At 38.8% G+C, this 20,557-nt stretch overlaps 3 protein-coding genes across 4 annotated transcripts; 1 reads left to right on the top strand and 2 right to left on the bottom strand.

The window, feature by feature from the left end:
• Positions 1–3,411: 3,411 nt before the first annotated feature.
• LOC146698970 (uncharacterized) lies at positions 3,412–5,319 on the bottom strand. Its single transcript, XM_085472713.1, has 5 exons — positions 5,228–5,319; positions 4,851–5,010; positions 4,440–4,513; positions 3,996–4,091; positions 3,412–3,679 (listed from the first exon to the last, which is right to left on the bottom strand). The coding sequence occupies exons 1-5, from the start codon at positions 5,276–5,278 to the stop codon at positions 3,431–3,433; spliced, it is 630 nt and encodes a 209-aa protein (XP_085328839.1). The 5' UTR covers positions 5,279–5,319; the 3' UTR covers positions 3,412–3,430.
• A 728-nt stretch (positions 5,320–6,047) lies between these two features.
• Positions 6,048–11,044, bottom strand: LOC146698971 (uncharacterized). Its single transcript, XM_085472712.1, has 3 exons — positions 11,027–11,044; positions 9,540–9,609; positions 6,048–7,429 (listed from the first exon to the last, which is right to left on the bottom strand). Exons 1-3 carry the CDS (start codon positions 11,042–11,044, stop codon positions 6,048–6,050), a joined length of 1,470 nt encoding a protein of 489 aa, XP_085328838.1.
• Positions 11,045–15,202: 4,158 nt separating this feature from the next.
• On the top strand, positions 15,203–18,822 carry LOC146698972 (uncharacterized). 2 transcript variants are annotated; one of them, XM_085472715.1, is made up of 8 exons: positions 15,203–15,330; positions 15,582–15,682; positions 15,798–15,882; positions 16,078–16,262; positions 16,335–16,425; positions 16,528–16,663; positions 16,991–17,230; positions 18,305–18,822. In XM_085472715.1, the coding sequence occupies exons 2-8, from the start codon at positions 15,614–15,616 to the stop codon at positions 18,360–18,362; spliced, it is 864 nt and encodes a 287-aa protein (XP_085328841.1). In that variant the 5' UTR covers positions 15,203–15,330; positions 15,582–15,613; the 3' UTR covers positions 18,363–18,822. The 2 variants fall into 2 exon arrangements, with proteins under 2 accessions (XP_085328841.1, XP_085328842.1); XM_085472716.1 differs by lacking the exon at positions 15,203–15,330 and having other exon boundaries at positions 15,539–15,682.
• The last annotated feature ends 1,735 nt before the right edge of the window (positions 18,823–20,557 follow it).

Raw genomic sequence — 20,557 nt, forward strand, 5'->3', positions numbered from 1 at the left:
CTGTATTACTGTCATTAATATTATTTGATTTCTATTGATCTTGGAGAGTTAAAATTGAAAAACTGTTCAGGATGTGTGTAACGCTGATTTTTTTAAATTATTTTTTTAAAAGCTGCTATCACAATACATGATAATATACTGTGATAACTGTACTGTATGTGCTTTTGCACAGTTGGCACAGGACATACACCTTTGTGCAAAGTACAGTGCTCTGTGTGCAAAATACATAGAGCGCATAATGTGTAATCACCTCTCATTTATGTATACTTTGCTAGGACAAAGGGAAAAGGGTTCAGTGATTTCTTGAATCATCATACTGTACTGCAAATAAAGCAAAAACTCAGAGTTTGTACAGTTCTAATGGGCTCTAAAGTCATTAATTGGTATTACTACCTTTATTCTTCAACACAGCCTGAACTCTCTTGTGCAGGTTTTCTTGTTATTTCTTTAAGCAGTCTTCAGGAATAGTTCCCAGGCTCATTGAAGGACATTCAAAGCTCTTCTTTGGATGTTGGCTTCATTTTGTTCTGTTCTCTCTCAATATGATCCCACACTGCTTCAGTAATCTAGAGGATGTAAATCCATGACTGATAGTGTTCCATTGTGTGTGTTTTTATCCCTGTTTTTAATGCACTGGCATTGTGATATTGACAAATGAAGCTGTTGCCAATGAGGCAGTTTCCAGATATTGCTGCATGCATGTTAAGTCACCATGCACCTACTGAAGCTTCAGTGAACAGTAGATGGATCAAGTCAAGGTCCAGATGTCTTTGGTCCTGTGCCAGGTCTTTGCTGGATTTTCCCTTCTTTTTCAAGGAAACCATTTTCAGATACTGTTCATCTGTGGCAGACAGTTGTTGTTTATAGGCCTGCCACTTCTGCTTTTATCCTCTGCTCTTCCAGTTTCCTGATTTATTTATTTTTAGTACAGAGTGTACATTAAGAGATATAGAAAGTTTTAGCTAACAGTCCATTGGGAAATGTAAAAGTTTTTTTTTTAAGAAGATAACTTTTCTTGACAGGCTGCTGCAGACACAATACTGGTTCATCCATTGCTTTTGTTGACTTTTTTAAAATTCTTGAATGATTCATATGTCACAGTTAAGTGGCTTAACAAACAAACAAACCAACAAACCAAAACATTCCTCTGAAAGCAGGTATAAATACTGGACTGAAAATGAGGGAAATAGCAGCTAATGTCCAAACAAAATCCCCAGAACACCTCCCAAAAGACCTTCAGAAACCCTGGACAACTGTTGCTCAAGACCAGATTGTATTTACAATAAAACATAGAAAACATATCAACAGTTTGACCTGATAAAAATGTGTAATTTTAAGGGAAACATAAGGTCATTTTGAATTTTATGGTAACAACACATCTAATTGCAGTGTGCAGTTTAGTATAGTCTTGTTGAAATATAAAAGAACAAGAACTTGCCTGAAGAGGTCATCTGGATAGGAGGATATGTTTCTCTTAGACCTGTATATACCTATAAGACCAATCCAACTGTCAGAATCAGGGGCGGAGCATGGGAGTGGCTTACTGGGCTTAAGCCCGGGTTGTTTTGTCAGAAGCCCGGGGTCTTTTGGAGTGTAATTTTTTCATAGCTAGATGCCTGGCTGACAACTGTATAAAACAAAAAGTACACACAATATTCGAAGCACATAGTGCACACTGTGGGAATTTACGACTGTGCGTGAACCCCCCCTGATATTGGTATGATCCGAGAATTGCGGGTTTTTAAACTCACTGCTGATCACAAACACAGTGGTCTCTGTGCTCTTTAGGCTGGATCATCTTACACGTTTTCCAAAAAGAATTTCAAAATTCATCTGAACACAGAACAATTTTCTGCTTTTCCTCAGTCAATGAGCTTCTGTCCAAAGGTGATGCCAGCATTTCTGGATCATGTTCACATATGGCTTCTTTTTTGCATGATAGAGCTTTAACCTGTATTTGTGTACGATATGGTGAAATATGTTCACAAACAATGTTTTCTAGAAGTCTTCTTTAACCTGTGCAAAACAGCCATTGAATAGTGATCTTCAGCCTTGGGCTTCACGCACAGTAAGTTCTTTGAATTCTTAGGATTTTTTGATGACATTATGTACTGTAGATAATGAGATGTTGAAATTTTAAGTAGAGAAACATTCAATTGTGAAATTATTCCACAATTTGTAGACAGTTTTTTGCAGTTTAGTGGAACTCTTCTTGTCTTTACTTCTGGAAAGCTCTGCCTCTCAAAGAGGCTCTTTTTATACCCAGGCATCTTACTGACCTGTTGCAGTTAGCTGTAAAAGGTTCCTCAAGCTGCTTCTTTTTAGGACCACTTACCTTTTCAGCCTTTTGTTGCCTCTGTCCCAAATGTTTTGGGACGTGTTGCTGCCATAAAATTCAAATTACTAATTCACTGAACAGCTTATAACTTAGACATGTAAAACATGGCTTCCCATCTAGCAACAGTCAGTATTTTTTGCAATGTAAAGCTTATTCTAAAAAGTAACAGGTACTGTAACTGGAGCTATGGATAAAAAAAAACACAAAACAAGGGAATTTATGTGATTACTTTATGAACTTAGGTTGAGGGAATGTAGACTTTGCTAAACCGCGATCCACTAAGTACACTCCGAAAGCTGTAGCTGGGGAAAAACTTATCAGACATATTACATAAGATTTATTTTATTTTATTTTAAGGCATTTTTGATAGTGTACAGTGCACAAAACTAGAATTCACATATTCTAATTTCATTTAGCATTGATGCAACATGAATGTACCACAATATATACTTTGTAAATCCTATAGTAAATACCTCAAAATCACAAAATGTAGCTAAGTGCACTGACTTGCATGTGTCATTAATGTTACATCTACAGGAATTATTCAACAAACCTTCAAAAGACAACTCCCTGTTACAGCACAACATTTGTGTTTTATAAAGTGCATGTAGTTGTATCTGCATTACTACAACAAAAGCTTGAAGAAGAGATTTAATCTTATATCAATAATGGCAATAGATAAGGACATTTCCGAACGTACAACAAGGTACTTAGCGGTTTAAAATAACTTAAAAGTTTATTTTACTTTATCAATCTGTTGCTTATAAAGATCACTTGTATGATCAACTGATATGTTGCTTTTGGCTTGTTTTTCTGGATTCCTGAAAATAGTATTTCATAGAGAAATACTGTTCAAAGCCATTTCAGTGGTCTGGAACCAGACATAAACGGGACTGGAAAGTTTAAACAAGAAGCACAATCAACATTGCAATTAATGTTTTCCATATTTCCATACCTATACAATTACATATGAATATAAAAATATTCATATTAATATCTTTTCTACATTTTCTTTGTAACTTTGGAGAAACTAGGAGTTACACAAAGCGCTACTTACCCAATAACGCACACAGCAATTGAGCAAGCATGTTCTCAAAGCAGAAAAGCAATAGCAACAATACAAAGTAAGGAAGCTATCAGTTCTGTGTGAAGATATGGACCTCTTGTGGCAAAAGAGGGAACATTTAGTGTGCCATTCAACCATAGGCAAGAGGTCATTGTGGCATTGCAGCACTCCAGATTACATGGAGGTTTGGTTGAAGCCTTGCAAGCAGTGTAGCCAGTGCAGTTGGTGCAACCCGCTGTCCATTTTGTGGCAGTATTTGTAGACTCATTTTTCAGCTGCAAAGACAATGAGTGATAAAGATCGGTGTAGGGCCTATGAATGGTAAAAACTGTAAATATGAGGCTAATGAAGTTTGTTTATTTATGCTCATAAAATGTATCGTAGAGGTACTTCTTATGTTTGTTTTTCAGATTCGTAAATTCATAGATTTATAACAAAGTTTGTGCTGAAGCAAGGATAGCATGAAGACGGTGTCAGCTTTAAAAGCACTAAACAAACAGAAATACGAGTGTGTAGAAGCTCAGAAAAAACAACTGCAATGAGGCTGGAAAAATTAATGAATGTTATATTTATGCTATTGAATGTTCTTACCTGACAATGTGGTTCTGAGGAGGAACACATTTGTAGCATGGTGAAACTTGTATAGCAGTTTGCGCTGGTGCATGTACCAGCACGGCACTTGTTTCCCTGACAAAAACAACAGCGCAAGAAACATAAAACTTATTTCAAACCAAGTCTCATTTACACTGCTGGACAAAGTGGTTTTTCAGTCCACACTCCATTAACTTGTTAAATTGTTGACAGGCAGTTTATTAACCAGTCAAAGATAATCATTATTAGAAAAAAAGGTAATACTTTTGTTAAACATAGTGATTCTGTTGGAAGCAAGGAACAGAGGAAGTTTGTAGCTGACATTTAAGAAAAGGGGACTGTGGTGTTAAAGGCCAAATTAGTTTTGTTTAGTGATACACAGCCTTCTTCCCGCATGCACATTTGCTTGCCAAAAGATTCATTCATGCAGCCAGCAGTTCTTACATTGTTTGCTGTTGTTTGACTGGTAGTAGTTGTAGTAGGGGCCTGCGTGGTTGTTGGTTTTGTGGTTTGAGTTCCTAAAAGTAGATAAAGGAGAAGAACAAAACAATATACAGTGATGTTTTTTTTTTAAGATTTAAAAATTGATCATTTGCAAAGACAACAGGAGCATGGTAATTCAAGGAGTTTGGAGAGAAAAGCATGAAGACTTGCTAGCGTCACCCTTGGCCACCCTTTGTCCACTTTAAGAAACGTCTTAAAGCAACTTAAAGAAGTCCAGATGCTTTTCTCTCCAAGCTCCTTTGACTACGATGACCTGGATGACTGAGAACCTTCACAGACATATGAGCATGGTAAAACATAAAATATTTATGAGTGCTCAAATGAAGTGATTTAAAAGAAAGGTGTAGTTACCATTGGTTGTTATGCTCATCATGGATGCAAAAGTGTAATTGAGACAGCCAGTGAAATTACAGCAGTTCACAGCACAGTTGGTCTGGGAGGCATTCTTGCAGCTGTCAGCACAAGAGTTGCTGCAGCTGGCAGTATACCACATGTCTGTTTGCCTTAACAACTGAGATATAACAGAAAGATTAGAGAGACGCATCTAATTTCTTTAATTTCTATACTATGTTAATTTATTTAGAAAAAATAAATGTATTTTCCCTTTAATAGTCAGTTATAGATACCATGCAATCTTTTGACTGCTCAATTCCTTAAAAAGAGGGATTTGTAATTGCTATGGCTCAAATAGTTTCTTAGTTTTTAGTGCCATTAGCTGACTGCCCTACCTGACAACAATTATCGACAGCACACGGAGTGGTGTTCTGACTGATGTACATTGAATAGCAGTCAGAGTAGTTACAGTTGAATGAGGGGCAGTATATCTGTATTTGAGAGAATTAAGAGGCATGTGATGAAGAGGCTTGAAGGAATGAAAAACACTCATAGATAAGTGAACAGAAGAAGGAGAATATTTGACTTGCCTTAGTGGTTCCATTCTCAGTCATGTCACCTGTGATAGAGAGACAGATGTCATGACTGGAGTTTTTTAAAGCAACACAACATTGATTGTAAAAGATCTATTTAATTTTGATGCAAGAACAAATTAAAATGTGAATGAATGAAAAAAAGAAAAAATGAATGAATAAAAAATACCCCTCCCCAAAGAAACAAAGAAACAAAGAAACAAAGAAACAAAGAAACAAAGAAACAAAGAAACAAACAAACAAACAAACAAACAAACAGCAAAACACACACATACTAAATGAATGAATGAATGAACAAATAAGTAAGGAAATAAATACATAAAAAACTGACTGGTGTTCATCTTTGTGGTTAAAGAACTGGTGCCCAAAGTCAAGGAGGAAGATGAAGTGGTAGTTGCCGTGGTGGGTTTGGTCGTGGTCGTAGAATCAACTGGAGACAAGGAATTGATTGATTGGTTGATTATTAATTTATTTTGATCATGTAAACAATATACAAGTACATTTAGCAAAGACTTGAAGAGACAAAATGTTATACAAAACAAAGCTAATACATTTCAATATTGCTTCAACTTTACTGATTCAGTTTGTTAAGTTTGTTGTTGAATTAGTAGAATTGGCTGAATTAAAAGAGTGGATAGAAGTTAAAGATACAGCATTGCCAAAGGCTTTTGTATTGGTACCAGTGCTTGGTGACCCTCCTGAGTTGGGAGGATTGAGTAGTGATAGATACTGAGTTTCCAGAGATGTGTATATTTGTCAGGGATTGCGTGTCAGTAAATGCTATACCTGTGTAAGTGGGTAAGGTTGTGTGGAATTGCATTGTGGTGGGTAAATCAACTATAGAAGCAGGTGTAGTTGTGGGGGACTGGCTGGTGGTCAATGCTGTGCCTGTGCCTGTGGATGTGGGGGACTCACTGGTGGTTGATGCTGTGCCTGTGGATGTAGATGTGGGGGACTCACTGGCTGTTGATGCTGTGGCTGTGGATGTGGGGGACTGGCTGGTGGCCAAATCTATTCCTGTTAGTGTGGATGCAGGGGACTCACTGGCGGTTGATGCTGTGCCTGTTAATGTGGATGTGGGGGACTCACTGGTGGTTGATGCTGTGGCTGTGGATGTGGGGGACTGGCTGGTGGCCAAATCTATTCCTGTTAGTGTGGATGCAGGGGACTCACTGGCGGTTGATGCTGTGCCTGTTAATGTGGATGTGGGGGACTCACTGGTGGTTAATGCTGTGCCTGTGGATGTAGGGGACTCACTGGTGGTTGATGCTGTGCCTGTGGACGTGGGGGACTCACTGGTGGTTGATGCTGTGCCTGTGGACGTGGGGGACTCACTGGTGGTTGATGCTCTGCCTGTGGACGTGGGGGACTCACTGGTGGTTGATGCTGTGCCTGTGGATGTGGATGTGGGGGACTCACTGGTGGTTGATGCTGTGCCTGTGGATGTAGGGGACTGGCTGGTGGTTGATGCTGTGCCTGTGGATGTGGGGGACTCACTGGTGGTTGATGCTGTGCCTGTTAATGCGGATGTGGGGGACTCACTGGTGGTTGATGCTGTGCCTGTGGATGTAGATGTGGGGGACTCGCTGGCTGTTGATGCTGTGGCTGTGGATGTGGGGGACTCGCTGGCTGTTGATGCTGTGGCTGTGGATGTGGGGGACTCGCTGGTGGTTGATGCTGTGCCTGTGGATGTAGATGTGGGGGACTCGCTGGTGGTTGATGCTGTGCCTGTGGATGTAGATGTGGGGGACTCGCTGGTGGTTGATGCTGTGCCTGTGGATGTGGGGGACTCACCGGTGGTTGATGTTGTGCCTGCCGATGTGGACTGGCTAGTGGCTGAGGAAGAATGGGTAGTGAGCACTGTAATACCTTCATTGGTGGTAGAAGAGGGCTGGCTGGTACTGGGTGCTGTTGAGCTTTGTGGGGTGGTAGTGGCTGCTCCTGATACTCCTGATACTAACATGGATAGCAGAAATAGTCCTAAAGGGAGGACTCGCAGAATACCTGTAAAGTTGGGCATTTTGGAGGAAACATAATAAGACAGGATTGGGTGGATTTTTTTTAACAACATTGCATAATGTGCATGGACTGCATTTTCTGGGAAACTTTTTATAAAATTCTCTAATATTATGGTGATCAGAGAATAAATCATAATGAGTGATGATATTTATCAAGGATTTCATGCAATATCTTAGCTTCTATTTGAAAGACTGGCACAAACACCAGGTAACTGGTTCTGAATATGCCTTACCCCTTTTTTATCCAGGTGCAAATCAACATAAAAACCATATATTACAGATTCACAATATGAGCAAACTATTTTGTTTTTTACTTATGCTGATAAAACTATAAATCTGTTAAAAAATACCGGGCCTAAGATGTTTATATATCTATATAGTGCCCTCGGGTTTGGCACCAATGCTATTGAAGCTTACCTTGGAACATGAGCAAAAGATATATAACTGGCTCAGACGTCGCCTGAAAAGTTCCCCATCAGGTGTTGACAAACCAGGACATACTGAACATGGACATACATGCACAAGAACTGGCATATGGAATTTATGAAATGCTACTACGCCTGCTGATCCAATGACAAAAGTCGCAGAGCATGTTTGAAGTTTGATTGAGTAGAAAGCACCTGGCAGATCAGTGCAATAACCTCAAATGAAGACAGACAGACTGGTGAAGTCATATACTCCACTGGTTCTGAATGAAAAAGAGTCACAACAAGATGTCCATAACTGAGGCTCTAGAAAGTGCCAAACAAAGGCTCACCGCCCTGGCCACTAGGCTGAAGAGATACACCACAGAAGGAGAGCTGAAGAGAATAAATGATCTGTTATAATAACTTTGTCAGTGTATTGATCCCTGGCTTCTCCAGTTTACATGTGAATCCTTGGGCAAGATACTGAACCCAGAGTTTCCCCAGTGCTCCCATGAATGCATCTTGTGAATATAAAAATTTTGATAAAAGTGCTGTATGAATGTGCATGAAATTGGGTAAATGAGAAAACTGTTTTCAGTGCTCAGATTGAGTGGAAAGTATATAAGTGCCAATCTATTTACACTCACGCCCCATTATAATAAACAGATACTTAACACTGTCCTTAACATCAGCTGTTAGGACTGTCATTCTTAATATTTAGCATAATGCATGATTGTACCTGAATTTTGCATTACAGAGATTATTTTATGATATCATTATGATGATCGGACAGCTGGACCATTTAACCAACAGCCCTATGAAGCAAAATTTAGTACAATGATGCATTATGCTCAATATTCAGAAAGATAATCCTAGTGGCTCCACAGTGTATTGATTTTCACATGTGCCTAACAAGCAAAGGTTTCCTTTGTTCAATCTTAGAACGAAGCACAAAACCTTTTCAGGTTTTGTCAGGAAGGGCGTCTCGTATAAAAAGTATGTCAAATTAAATGTGGGTTACCTACTAAGACAACCCCCTTTAAATAAAGGAGCAGTCAAAAGTAGTTTTTACTGGTAATAACATTTCTTACAAGCTGAGACACATAAACATGTGTCTCTAGCAACCACAGACTGACTGTAATCATGGAAGCTTGTATTTATCTGCAGAAAGGCATGCCACTCTGGTGCACAGGTACCATGCCAACATGCGTGTGTCATCTTTTTATTCATGAGAGAGCAGTATGACATCTTTGCTTTTGGGACATTAGCACTGGGTTCCCATAGTTTCAGTGGTTAGATGTGCATTTGTTTCTTCAAAAACATGCAAGACCTGAGCCCTAATGGATGCAAGTTCCTTCGTGAGACATGCATATTGCCTATTAAACCAGCCAAATCCCAGTAATTTTATCTGATTTTCTCTATTCTGAACATACAACAAATACTCCATGTCTTCTTTTTCCATTCCTTAGTTTTATTCCTTTCCTAACTTCAAGTCTAAGGTGCTGCAGAGGGCGCAATATGCTTGAAACATTAAAGTTGTGCAAGTTTTTTCTTAAATGATAGGCAGGATGGGTGGAAAATAAACAATCCTAAAACATATTGATTGAGTCTCCATTTCACCTGTGTAACAGAATATATATGTCACCGAGAACAGTGCTTTTAAATAGAGAATAAAATACAAACTCATACCTGTGTCTTTTATAAAAGTAGTGGAGGTCATTATGCCACTGCCTGAAAGGGAGGGAGCTCTTCGTCCAGCCTGTAATTATATAATACCCATCAAATTCCCAGTAAACTCATTATCAGCATGAAAGAACATCTTGCATTGTCCTTCCTTTTTTTAATATCCACTGAGTTGTACTCAAAATTGAAGATTAATCTCACCAAGATAAATAAACTAAACAATAACTGCATTTCTGTATTGACAAGGTCTGTATCGGTGGGCACAGTTCACACTGTTTACCCACGGTAATAGGTCTCTGAATTACAGCCATGCTCATTCATTGTAACACACCTGGGCACTTTGTTTGATCTGTGACAGCGTCGATGGTCATCAATGGTCTTCTCTTTTCACAAATCTCCAATTGTTCTGGTGAAACTGATCTCATAATTGTTTGGTTGAGTTACAATATAAGAAATTTAAAAGTAATGTGATATGTGACATTTAAACCTGTTGTGCTTTTTTTTTTTTTGCAGTTTCTCACGGAATTCGTTTCAGCATTTTCTGGTACTTTTTTTTTTTTAAACCAGCACTGCATGGTAATCCCCCCTATGAGGTAAAGTTTAGTTTTGTGTAGTGACACATAATTGTTTTTTAAGTGTCTTGCAGTGCAGTGAACACAATTAAAATGTGTTTGTTCCATGCTCAGTGCCCCTGGGAGAGCCACTAAGCAGCATGGCTTGTTTTTTCCTCTTCTTCCTTGGATCCCAGGGTGGCCTCCTGTGGGCTCTCCACCCTGGAAACTGACCGACAACAGTGGCCATTTTAACTTCCATGTCAAAATGCAGTTTAATTAGGAAAACTGGCAGGAATTTCTTGGTTTGGTGCAAGCTGTTTACTCTTAATGATGCCAATATACCTATTGTAGTGTCCTCCTTACACAAACTTCCTGTTTACATCATCTTATTGGTAAACTGCTGCTGCAAGACTCAGTCGATGTACTAGTTAGTGTTTGGCAAAAGCAGTCATGAATGATGTAATGTTTTGGGAATATTAGGAGGTTTCAGGGAAGGAATTAGTTGTATTAGCAACTGCCTATTCTATAAAGAGCAATGGAGAATAGGCAACACATGCTACAAACAGAACACCTGAGTATAAATTTTTAAATGATTTTGTAATCAAAATCCTCAAAGTGGTTCATTTTATAGACATCATAACACTAAATGTTTTTGAGACTGAAACTGAATATTACATTTTAAATATTAAGGGATATAAAACCTTTATTCAAATATTAGAAAAAACATTAGAAAAACATATTCACCATATTTGCACATGTAATATGTGAAATAATATTTTGTAACTGAAAAACGTACAATAGAAAACGAAGAAAACATCAGCCTGTTGTATAATTATCCAGCTTCAATGGAGCCGCCTGCTTGCTATGCGTAAATATAGCTTAAGGAATTTAAGTAAAACTAACAAAGTCCATCATTCAAAATCGGTAAAATCCACTCACCTGTGGTGCACTGGGCATGGTTTGTCTCAGCTGTGGTTGAAGTGAATGAGCTTTCTCCCACTGCAGAGTTCTCTCTTGCTCTCTGTCACCTCCCCTGTTTGCTTCCTGCTGATAGCACTGCTGATAGCAACGCAATAAGAACAAATTCTCAGCTGGACACTTATTCAAGTGTGAGAGGAGGAGACTAAAGGCTTGCACTTGCTGGATGCCCCACAATTAATGTTGTAATAAAAGACGATATTACTTTACAGTACTCACACAGTTTTGATTACTCTGAGTTCAAATAAAAGTGTACATACCGAAACTTACAATTAACTGAAATAACTGAGTGGATTAAGCCTGTACTTGTCTATGAGAGCACAGGTGAGATTTCAGTGTCCTGTGTGTTGATTGTATAGGGGGCCTCTTGGTTTCGGTTCAACACAATGTGAAATTAGACCCCCTTCTCTCTCCCAGCCATACGCCCCCTCTGCACGCTACAATTCGCTCTTTGTGGCTCAAAGAACATAAAATTCTTGGGCATGACACCAAAGAGTCTTGCACAATTTAGGTGACAGAAGTCCTTCCTTTTTTCACTGCAGCTCCAATAATAATAACGACATTTTTTCAGCTATGTATGGATAATTGTATGAAAATAACCCTCAAAACGGGAGTTTTCTGGATTTCTAAATTAGGTGGAAAATCTGACTCTGAACTTTATTTGTACTTTCATTTAACGTTAGAGATTTCTCATTAGGCAGTGTTTGAGCTATTTTACTGTTAATTATATAAACATATTTAGAGATAATAGTGATTAAAAGACATAAAATGGTATAGAATATCTTATTTTAAAAACATAACAGAACAAGAGAATGTTTTTTCTTATTACACATCTTTGAAGTAATTTATTGGCCAAACCTATCAGGAATCACTCGCAGCACAACCTAAAGGTTAAAAGTTTGGACAGTGATCTCCTCATCTCCAGCAGAGATGTCCCACTGACACCTAAAATACCATTAAATTTAAGATTTAAGTCCTAAAAGCAGGTAATGAGAACTTATTATCATAATTAATTATGCGCCTAATTCATTAATTGCATTGGGGTGTAAGTGGACACCCTCATTTTGAGTGAGATGATGTGAACTAAAGACATTTATTGGTGCTAAACATTCTGGAAAAGGCTACGAAACCATCTTCTTTTGCCCATTTTGAAAATTGTAACCTCAGGTTTTTGGTGGTGTGGGAACAACTCAGTAGACTGATCTTTAAAAAGCTCAGACCAGCCCCATTGGATGATTAAGAACAATTATTCCACGTTTAAAATCACTTAAATCACCTTTCTTCCTGATTCCGATGATGTTTTAACTTTGGTAGGTCTTCTTTATCATGTCTGCATGCTGAAATAAATTGAATTAATGCCATATAAGACTATTTTCTAAGAATGAATGTTTAAAGTAGAATAAATAAAATGCGTATTTTGGATGTCAAACTCCTAAAAAAGTGTTGTGAGGAATCTGTAGCAAGCAGTTAATTATTAATCTGAACAGTTACATTACAGTCATTTCATTTAAATGCTTACATACTTTTTCCCCACTACAGACATATAGTATAGTATACATATAGTATATATAGACATGTTTTACTTACCCCAATTAAATGAATTATACTTTGTTATTTAATTATTAACTTTATCCAGTTTTGGGATTAGTGTGATAATCTCACAATGTTTGAGTGATATTTTAGTTTGAAAAAATTATTTAGGAATTCAAGACCGAGTGTATCTGACTATTAACAATCCATGATATAATTTTGCATTTTCCTTGGAAAATAATAAGTGTTTAAGTATCTTACATGTCCAGAAAATACAGGGTTGGTTAAAAATTCCATAAACTGGATGCAAAACTATGTAAAGGTATATAATTTACATAATATAATTGATAATAACATCGACTGCAGATGACTGGGACTTTGCAAACACAGTCAAATGAGGAGCTATGATGGACTTAGATAATTATAATGTCATCAGCAATTTGCAAAACAGGTTATAAACCATTACTTGAGTGTGTTTTTTATTTTGTCCGTGACTATAAGTGTCTATATGTATGCATAAGAAATAAAACCCAAGATGTGAGATAATTGTTTTACTCTCTGAATTCTGCAGTAAATTGTCACAGCTTGTCATACTAAGTGTCACGTATCATGCAGCGCTATCATGTGCATGTGTATGTGTTAGTGCTGTGATAAACTGATGACCATGCTGTAAGGTGCTTTTGGGATAGCCTCTGGCACCCACCAAAACCATTAACCACATAAATGGTTGCATATAAGCAACATGTGTTTGCCAGTCCTTTCTAATAACTATTTGAATTGGACGGCCACATATTTTGCTAGTTTTATGCTGCAGCCTTTATTAATTTTTGTGAAAGAAAAAATAATCTGAAGGCTGGTTTGGGTAAAATGGGAAATCCTTTAAGGTTCATACTGTTAATAATATGAGCCTAAAATACAATTTACTTTTGTAGTTTCTTGGCCGCATTACTGTGGATTCTGTTCTGTCTTCATAAATTTGCTGAATATTTACCTCTATGTTGGTATGAACCTACAGATACTTGTAAAGGAACAAAAACCTTGTGCGTCACATAGGATGTATTTTTCAAACATCAGAGCTTATCAAGTCCAAATCTGACACCCAAAAGATATGAACACAGAATCAATCTTCCCTGGGAATTTTCTCTTTTTTTCTCTACCTCTTGCAAAATGCCGCCTCAAGTTTCAGGGCAAACTAATTAGTCTGATACACAGCTGGTGAGTCACTGTAGATGTTGCTAGGAGAATAACTAAGCACTTGCGTTGCCACTCCCTAGCAGTTTCCATGTCTCTGTGCACAGTCTGATCATTTATAATAGATGTGACTAAAAATATTATGTTTTATAGAAACTTTAAAAAAAAAGAAAAGAGGAACACTTTGAAAACACATCAGATCTCCAGCATACCAGAGATCCAGCATATCCAATATGCTGGATCTCTGGTATGGCCTGGGTAATGTGTTTGAAATGAAAGAATGACACATTGTTTGATGGAAATTAAATTAACAGCCTACAGATGGTTGAATTCAAAGAAACCCCCAAAATATAATAGAAAAAGTAATGTGGCAGGCAAGTCCATTTTGCTGAAATTTGATTACAGCAACTCAAAATGGTACTCAATAGTTTGTATGGTCCCCACATACTTGTGTGTGTGTTTGCCTGACAACACTGGGGCATGGTCCTAACAAGACAACAGATGGTGTCCTGGGAATGCCCTCCCAGGTCTGGACCAGGACTGCACTGAGCTCCTAAACAATGTGAAGTGCAACCTGGTGGTCGGATAGATGCACCGAACTATAGATGGACCTTGCACCAGTGTATGGTCTAACAATAGATCCATTAATATCGTCCCAATACCTAATGTCAGACAGGGCGTTGTTGACCAGCCTGTCTGTGCCTCCCTCCATGGATATGCCAGCCCAGAACATTACTGATCCACCAAAAACACATCATGCTGAACCATGTTACAGAAGGTCGGGTGCTCAGGCTACATTCATTAAGTCTGTTTCTGATTGTTTGGTCAGAGACATTAACAGGAGGTCATTTTGTAGGGCTCTCGTAGTGCTCATCTTGTTCATCCTTGCACCTGATGGGTTAACGTTCTTCTACAGCCTTGTTTCTCCTAGTTTCTCCTACGTTACTGCCTGTCTCCTGGAATCTCCTGCATGTTCTTGAGACTGTGCTGGGAGACATAGAAAACCTTCTGGCAATCGCACGTATCGATGTGCCATCCTGGAGCATTTGGACTACCTGTGCCACCTCTGTAGGGTCCAGGTATCACCTCATGCTACCAGCAGTGACACTGATCTTGGCCAAATGCAGAGTGAAAACACAGTAAGAAAGGAGATTTTTGTATCAATATTAAGGATGACCTCTCCAGTTTGACAACAGACAGACTAAACAGATGGGTGATGATACTGAATCCTTCTTCCTCCAACAGATGTAACAGTTGCACTAAATGTAGAGGCTTATTCACATTGTTTATCAGACTCAGTAAACCATATGTAGCAGCTTGGATACAACCAGATAGTGTAACTGCACGACTAAGAAGATTAGACTAGATTTACCTCCCGGGCGGTCGTCAGCAGCGCTCACACAGAGCTGGCACATAGCAACAGGTCAGTGAGCCCTGTGTGGCACATTAGCCTTCACCATAGACTGGGACAGAGGCCCTTTTAGCAGAGATGGAAGCTACCATTTCCCTATGACTTCTAGCCTTCAGTTAAGCTTCTGCAAAAGGTCAGTGTCCTGCTCGAAGTCATAAGCTTTCAACCACATTTTAATTTCAATGTGGTTTTTGAGTGTGTTTATGTGTTACGAGGGCATAGCCTGGTAGCATTGACCTACAGATGGTACAACCCATTTTTTTCTTAGAAAACCTACAACTAGCCTTGAGTTTTCTGTAACCAAATCCACTCTTTTGTAAAGATATAATCTTTCAGCTGTAGTACTTACTGTACTAAAGAAAAACAATTCCTTTGTCTGCTCAGGATAGCACAATGTGAGAGGACGGTGCTTTAACATGACAGTCCTATGGGCTGTGTTTACGTGGGCAGTCAAAGGGATACTCTGCACCTGCAGGTTCCTTTGGGTGAGTGTATGCTCATTATATTCACATCTGGGTAATCTGCTTACATCACAGTTTAATGAAGGCTCTTGTAAGTGGTGATTATAAAAAATTTAATCAGTGTTGATCTGCATTGCAGATATGTCCATACAATGCTATCAGATTCTTACCAAGGGAAAACCCCATTACAGAGGGCAAAAGCCATGAGTTGAAACAAGTTGTGGGTAAGAAACTCATAAAATCAAAGAGTGATCACCAGCACATTTAAAATATCTTAAAAATATTTAGTCAACTGTTAAACACTCAATTTCACAGTTTATTTTCTTAAAGCCTCTCTTCCTCCTTATGTAATCCTACTTCACATCCCCTTTGCTAATGTGCAGATTTAGATGATTACCTTATTTGATGTTATTTGTCAGGTGCCGAAAATAACAGGATTGCCGCCATACCAGGTAGCCCTGACCGTACATTTGCCCTCCAGAAGAGACTGACCAAAACTGAAAAAGAGGTGCTATCACTGAAGACCAGGATTGCTTGTGAGAGAGCATCATGGGAAAGGAGGTTTACAGAGCTGAAGAGAAAACAGGAAGAGCTGCATAATCAGGTGTGTTTGTGTGTGAAGTTGTGTGTGGGTGGCTGAGGTTCTGTAATTATACCTTTGCCTCCTTTCCCTCAGCTGGAGTCTGGAGTGTTGGTGAAAGTGGGCAGTTACAGTGACCAGGGAGAGTCAGGAGTGGACAATGGAGAAGCATTTGAAGAGTATTCAGGTAAATGGCAGTAACACAATTATGGCAATAACAGAACAAATTTTCATATGCGCATCCTTTTGTATTTAGCCATGATATCAGCTGCTAATGTCTCACGTGCAGGCGGCCTCCATCAGCGCAGAAGGTCTGACATGTCATCAAGAAGTGATAGTTATGAATGCAGTTTGTCAGGCAGCCAGTTATCTTCATCCTCAGCACAGAGTTCAAGACCTTCCTCCTCCTCAACTTCAGCCTCGAGGTATTGCTTTCAAAGAAACGGTTTGGCAGAGAGTTGGATAAAAAAATATTCTTATATCTATGCTCAGAAGTTTAACTGCAAACAGTGGAAACAGCAGGGACCATTTCAGAGTCATGTGAGGTCCTGTGTCCTATTGAAAATGTATTATGTAAAAAATCGTTCGGCAACAGTTATAATCTTCCCTCTTAAGAAATGCACAGGGTGTATATTCAAAATATAGTTCCAAAAGCAAATTTATTCATTACATGGAATATATTTTAGGATCATAATTCCTGATTTATCGATGTGTGTAATTTTCTTTCACTAAGAGAAGTTTTCTTTCTGCAGTGTGAGATCATGGAGGAAATCTCAAGGGCCACATCGAGTTTTTGTTCCTCACTCCCCGATGGACTTACAGCTAGGCCATCGGGTCAGGATCATGCTGCCATCTGGGAGGATCAGCACAGGAATAGTTCGTTTCCTCGGTCACCTGCAGGGGGAGGTAGATCTCCACCTTGGAGTTGAGCTGCAAACTCCTGATTCAGGGCTATGTGATGGGAGCCACCTGGGACACAGCTACTTTGAATGGTAACCAATGTCATTTTCCTACCAGCCGTACTCAAGCAACATGTATATGTTTTTGCTCTAAGGTTGTGCACCTTGACATTTAGTAATGTACTGCGATTTGGATGTGTGCACTAAGTAATGCTTTTTACAATAATCTCAGTATCTATTTAAATTCAAATGCTTCTAAACCTTTACATTTGTTTTGAAGTGTATTTACCTTAAGCACCATTCTTTCACACAATTACACAATGTATTAATACATTAACTTTGATGGATTTGATATTCCATAATTCAATATTTCACCATCTCAAGGGTTTACATTAAATGATATGAAAGCAGAAGAAAATCTCTGAATACATAACATGTTGAACCTTGAAGCAACACCAAGAGACTACATATGCATCTTTCAAGTGCCACAGCTTACCTGAGAAATGTGGCTGACCATGTCACTGACCACGCTGTACCCATCGTCTGATGGTTGCTTCCAGCTCAGATCATCTCAAACTGGTTTACCGAACCTGAAGATGAGTTCACTATAGTCAAATGTTCTCCACAGTCACCAGATCTCAATCTAATAGACCATGTTTTGGATGTGGTGAAATGGAAAACTTGCATCATGGATGTGCAGCTGACACATATGCAGCAACTATCTGTGAATATGGACCAAAATGTCTGAAGAATATTTCTTACAGCTTATTAACTTCATATCATGAAGAAGTAAGGCATTCCCGAAGGCAAAAGAAGGTCCAACATAAAACTGCAAGGTGTGCCTAATGAAGTGGCTGTTGGGTATTTTTTTAGGACTGTGCTGCACTGTGCTGCACATGCAGCTGTCAGGTCATCTTAGCTGTCTTTAAAGGCATGAGGTGCAACCTTGTAATGTGAACTCACTTTCCTACAATGACAAACTTGACTGACTGCATTTGGAAATGTTACTTAAATGTAGTATTTTTTTACGAGACTGCAAAAGAACAAAACAACAATAACAAACACACGACCTCCACGACATCTAAAATATTAAAATTATAAATATAAGTGTGATTTTCTAACGTATAGTCTGTTTGAATAGTAACTTAATCTCCTTTTTTCCCCCAGCAAACCTGGATACGGGGCTTTTGTACCTTTCCACAAACTACTAATGGCATGGGAGTAACAAAAATACATACATCTTACCAAGCTCGCCATCGACTAGAGCAGCGGTCCCCAACCCCTGGGCCACGGTCCGTGAGTCGTTTGGTACCGGGCCGCGAGAGTTGAGGCTCGGGTGTGAAATGTATGGTTTTCAGGGTTTTTATCGGTTTTTAGCGTTATTTTGTTATCGTTTTTATCGTTAATTCTGTTTTCCTGGGTCTTTTCATGTGTGTTATGAATAAATCTTCTTTTTTTCGGTACCGGTACTACGGTAGTTTTATTTTGTTGTATTTATCCGCGACACTTTAAAGGCCGGTCCGTGAAAATATTGTCGGGCATAAACCGGTCCGTGGCGCAAAAAAAGGTTGGGGACCGTTGGACTAGAGGACCAGGTGAATACAGAACAGCATCATCAATCTGACACTGCAGCATAATGGTACATTTACACATGCATCTTGCTTGTGAATCGATATCAATTTCCTATTCACAATAAAAACATCAGTTCAACAAACAGTGCTGTATGAAGGTTAATGTGTTACCAAGTAACTGATGATTGTTTGATGAACTAGTTTAAGTCTGCTAAAAAGTACTCGTTTCTCTAATGCTAAGAGAAATGCTGAATATCAAGTGCACGGTCAAGTTTGTCTAAAAGCCTTCAGGTATGAGATTATTACTTGAAGCATGACAAAGGAAGAGGCCATCATATTACACGCCTGTGAAACACAACCTGTACTCAAGCTTTTATGTTCCTTGTCTTAACTGACAAAGTGACTCCATGTCGCAGAGAAATTGTCAAAAAAAAAAAATCTTGATAAGCGAACAGCTATGTTTAAACAAAGGCTTTGAAGCCCAAGGTTGTTTGAGTATGCTAACTGAATTCCCTGTTTACACATCATGGTAAATGGCCTGTATTTGTATAGCGCTTTACTTAGTCCCTATGGACCCCAAAGCGCTTTACACTACATTTAGTGATCCATATGTTCACACACTGGTGATGGCAAGCTACATTGTAGTCACAGCTGCCCTGGGGTGCACTGAAAGAGGCGAGGCTGCCGGACACTGGCACCACCGGGCCCTCTGACCACCACCAGTAGGCAACGGGTGAAGTGTCTTGCCCAAGGACACGGGGACCGAGACTGTCGGAGCCGGGGCTCGAACCGACAACCTTCCGATTACAAGACTGCCAACTCTTGAGCCTCGAATGCCCCCACATCATGTAAAACATGGGACACATGTGTGCGAACATTGCACAAGTTATAGAAGTAAAGTTATATAAAGTAAATATTTACATTCATTCAACCGTAACACCCCACTCTAGCTGGTAATGGTAACTGTGTTTCTTGATTAAACAAATATTATTGTTGCACCTCCTGGATAGTTGGCATAGTTTAGATGTTTGAATTATCAAAAAAAAGAAAAGAATCAAAAGCCAAGAAACAGAAGTGGTCCATCGAGTCTCAAAACGACATTAGATAACAAAGAATTGACATGTTGGGTAATATCTGCAACTCTGTGAACTTTAAAAATAACAAGGACATTTCTCAGGGATATAGTCATAGAGTTAGGGTGTGAGAAAGGTTGGTGTATTTGCACAAAACGGTTACATATGGAGGTTTTGGAAGGCTAGCAGCTCTGTGAGGCTACATGTGAGCTACTGACCCTGCACACAATGATTATAATACCAATAACCACAGCGATTAGCATGTTAACAGTTATAATTTTCAATGTGCATTAGCATAATGATGATTCCCTTTATTTTAACATAAATCTAGTGTTCATGCTGCTTTAAAACAGCAGCATTTTGTTTAATTAATTAGTTCACAATTACCTTATTAGCGTGTAAAACTAGTTAAGGTGAGCGCTACATTGGAGAAACCAATAAGCTCCATATAGACTTTGAAGTTAAGCTAAACGATCTGTCCCTGCAACCTGGACAATATAGAGACAAATGGAAAAGTTGACTCTTAATATAAAAACAACTCTCACCTTGTACCACCATCAGTACGGATATGAGGCCTTTTCCCAGTGAGACAAATTACATCTGCAGGGACTGGTGATGCATGAAGTGCAAGATCTTAGTTATCTACTTTCTTTCCTATTATTATACACAAGTGTGATAGCATTTAACATTTGTTTTTAAATATAAGTTAGTTTTAAATCATGTCTGCATCGTTCAAGTGGCAAAAAAGGTATTTAGCATGCTCTCTCTCACACACA

This window comes from Copadichromis virginalis, linkage group LG11 (genome assembly GCF_057382275.1).
Source record: "Copadichromis virginalis isolate Kocher_CV1m ecotype Utaka linkage group LG11, C_Virginalis_male_GT1.1, whole genome shotgun sequence".
NCBI lineage: Eukaryota > Metazoa > Chordata > Actinopteri > Cichliformes > Cichlidae > Copadichromis > Copadichromis virginalis.